Raw genomic sequence first — 3,969 nt, forward strand, 5'->3', positions numbered from 1 at the left:
TTATGGTAAATGTAATGCAATGCTGAAAAGTTTAAAAGATATTGAATGTTATTAATTTTTTTTAATGCAGAAAGAATTCCTAACTTTGTTTCACACAGAACAAAATCAGCTCTTGTAACAATGGATTGGTTTTACCAGAATGGTTTATTTGGAAAATCTCCATCTTTAGTAATTGCTTATAAAGATGGTACTTGTGTTTTACTAAGAAATGAGGATGACGAAGGTTAAAAGTATGAAATAGAATTTTGCACGTTTTTTATACTTTTTGGTTATGAAAATATCATTTGGCTGCACTGGAATTTTATTTATTTTAATTAACATATTTTCACTGCACTAATTAACATATTAATTAACATAATTACCACTGGAGATCATTTATTTTTCAATGGGTTTAAATGAAGTTTTTACATAAATTGACGTCAACAGAACATTTAAATATTTAGTTTTTGTATTATAAACCCATTAAACCTAATGCAAAAATTAATGAGCTTCAGATTTTTTGAACAGATATAATGATGTTTCATCTATGTGAAAAGCAACGTGAAAAGCTTAAAAATGTAAAAATATAACAATTTAAATACTAAAATGCTCTAGAAAAAACAATTTTTAAAACGATACGACAATTAAAAAAACTTAAAAAAATTAAAGGCAATTATTTGACTATGGTGAAGAATCTTGGCACTTTTGTTTTAGTGAATGGGATGGAATGCAAAAGTATCACACGCAAGTTTATAATAAATTGCTCAAGTTATAAACTTGGCCGCCGTTTGGAAACGTTTTTAGTACTGGCCTGTTTGATTAAACTAATATCAACTCAAAAACTCAATGTAGCAATTTATCGGCTAAAATCATGAATCTGGCAGCATTTTGTTGGACTTAGTGACGGTTAAAGATGTTGGACTTAGTGACGGTTTAAGATGATATAACGGTTTCTGAGGTGAGGGTGCTTTGTTCCATGCTGTGGCCTAATTATTAAGACTGGCAAATAGTGGAGACGTCATCATTTATTGACATCATATTTGAGTCCTTGACTTTTTTCCAATCACGTTACCGCATCATCACTAGGACCTAAGCCTAACCATCAATGAACGGTTTGACATGTTTCTGGAATTTGATATGTCGTCGACTGACGACGTGGTACCAGATATGGCTTGATTGTAGCCTTTTTCTTTTTTATGATGAATTAACCAAATGAACCAACGTTATTTTGTTAGATAGGGTTTTTTTCTACTTTTCTTTCATTAAGTAGCCAGACCTCTGCTTCCTATAAATTTATCGGAACTTCTAATTAATTTTCGTTTCTTGATTTATAAGGGCTCAATGTCAGGTTGTTTTTCATTAGCGACATTTATAAAACGATTCATTTTTTTACCATAGAAAATATTAGAAAGTTTTAAATTAGGTAGCCACATAAGTTTTGTACATGAAAAGCCAAATTGATGCTGTTTACTTGCTGTGAGTATGCACTAGTTTTGATGTGCTTGATGTATAAAATTTTTCAAATGTGAGATTTTTGTCTATATCAAAATCAGATAATATAGATTTTATTTTCCATATTTTGGAATATACTTATTAAAAAGTTTATCAACAATCTCTTGTAATGTTAGCGGATACACTTTCAACGCCAAAGAATTTTTGCAATTGCGAACATAACTATTACAATCTGTGTGCGTTCCTTTTGTAAACATCGATGTAAATCTGATAATCTAATAACAAATTGTTTCACAACTTAGCTAAAATGCATAATTGTCTTGTGACGGGTTGAATAGCTGCCGCCTTTTTCAAATAATTTTTTATTTGAAAATTAAAACAAAATCTGATTATCTTAACTTTAATCTCATTTTACTTTTTAATTTTTTATGAAAAATCATTTGAAAACAAACTTTTCACAAATAAATTGATTCATATTAAAAAACACTTTAACAAATTATTAGATTATAATTTATATAAACTGTATCTAATAATGAATTTTAATAATTGATCAGCAATTTGTTTTTCGATTAGTAATAAGGCCAATCGAACGATTTTGGCATATTTGATTTTATTATTTTTAACTTTGAAAAACTCATTTCGGTGCTTGTAACTGTGACGGGTAATGTTTAAAAGATCCGAAGGTGCGATAGATGGATTTATTGTTGATCGTGATGTGGTGCAAATGTAAAAGCTAGAGTAAATGGTGTGCTATAGTTACTAGGTGAAACGTGATCTTATACTTGTTAATAATTGTTCGTATGAAAATGATGGTTGTGATAGTAACTGTATATGAAAAATGTGGTTGTGGCAAATTGTTTGAAGTTTGATTGAAGTTATAGTTTTTCTTTAATAATTCACTGAGTTTATTGATTTTTTGTTTCGAGCGTTATGTGAACGTTTTGTCATCATTTTTTCTTTTCTTCAAGTTGAGGATGTTTAAGATTTTCCGCCATCTTGTGTTTTTTTTAAATGATGCAGCTCTTATGAACGTGTTTAAACTTTTTTGCCACAAAGGCTGTGCTATCCAAACCTCACGACGCGCATATACATTATGTATACACGCGCATATACATTACGTATACACGCGCAAGCACCGCATTATAATTGTATGATAGTTTTTGATAGTTTCGGACAGAGAGTATTTGAACCAGGCCATAATGTAATATTGAAGTTTTACCGACAGATCTCATTTGGTGATTGAGCTAACTTAATAGTCATTCTTTCTTATTTCTTTTTCCTGATTGAAATTGCTTTTCATTATCTAGAGAAACTGTAATTGATTATGTATTAAAGTAATTGCATTGTTGTAATTATTATTTTGATTCTATTGCCGTTGTAGTTGTTTTTTACTATTGCTCTTTAATGCATAAGTGTTGTTAAGTAAGGAACACAATTTTTGTTAAATGTTAATGTTTTTATTTCTGTTGAAATTATACTAAAAATTTTAATAAAGTTGAAAATTTTTATTTATTTTTTATCAAGATCCTTATGTTCTAACAACTGGTTTCAAATTGCTAGTTCACTGCAAATGGAATAACGATGGATCAATTTTAGGGGTTCTTGGAACTGCAAAAGATACGGATCATCACATAAACTTGTATAAACCAAATGGAGAAGTTGGAAACATTTTAATAATTTCATCCTAGTATTGTTAAATAATTTTTTAGAATAGCAAATACCACATGGAATAATTGAAAAAATTCAATTACTGTAATTTTTAATTTATTTTAATCATCATCATCTTTGCCTTAGAATAATTGCTTGTTGTTAATTGTTTTCTTCAGTTGTTTGCTTTTCCAGCTGTGTTCAATTGTTGCACTATTCTGATATTATCCAGGCATTTTTGTTAAGTCTGTAGAACTTTTTTACTCGTTATTTTTGCAGCTCTGACATACGCGGAACATAGAACATTGTAACATGTATTTTATCTCTATATCTTTATCTTCATCTATTGATTTGAAGCAGCCATCTTCAACACAAAGGCTGTTAATCTTTTTCACGCGACGTACACATATTTATGCAAGCACCGCACTAAATACGCTGAGTATACAATTGAAATGTTTGGCTCAGCGCGCATTTGAACCACTGAAACAAAATAAAATTTGTTATCAATCATGCTAAGACAAAACTCCCCAGGACATAAAACTACCTGGACAAACTCCCCCAAAAAACACCCCATGCAAAAAATTTTTTATTATTCAAGTATTATTTTATTAAATCTATCTATTATTTACAAGTTTAAGCAATTAAAATATTCAAAAATGTCAAAGTTATACCTGGCGAATCATGTGTCGCCCAACATAGACTCCTTGTGGCAGACCTGGTTGTCGAACTGTCAAAACATAAGTCTAAACAAATGCCTCGGAGAATCAAAACGTGGAAGCTGAAAAGCAATATTCATCGAGAAAAATTTCAACAGATTGTCGTCACACAGTTAGACCACCAATCGCAAGACAGTACAGATTGGATTACACACAAAACCGCAACTACAGTTTG

At 30.1% G+C, this 3,969-nt stretch overlaps 1 protein-coding gene across 1 annotated transcript in view; it reads right to left on the minus strand.

The window, feature by feature from the left end:
* Positions 1-3,338: 3,338 nt before the first annotated feature.
* Positions 3,339-3,969, minus strand: part of HELRODRAFT_179117 (hypothetical protein) — a gene marked incomplete at both ends in the record, with an annotated part of 3,403 nt that continues 2,772 nt past the window's right edge. Inside the window, one exon of the mRNA XM_009027964.1 lies at positions 3,339-3,456. Within this exon, the coding sequence (XP_009026212.1) occupies positions 3,339-3,456 (118 nt within the window). The remainder of the gene's footprint in view (positions 3,457-3,969) is intronic.

This window comes from Helobdella robusta (genome assembly GCF_000326865.2).
Source record: "Helobdella robusta unplaced genomic scaffold HELROscaffold_52, whole genome shotgun sequence".
In the NCBI taxonomy this organism is placed as follows: Eukaryota; Metazoa; Annelida; class Clitellata; order Rhynchobdellida; family Glossiphoniidae; genus Helobdella; species Helobdella robusta.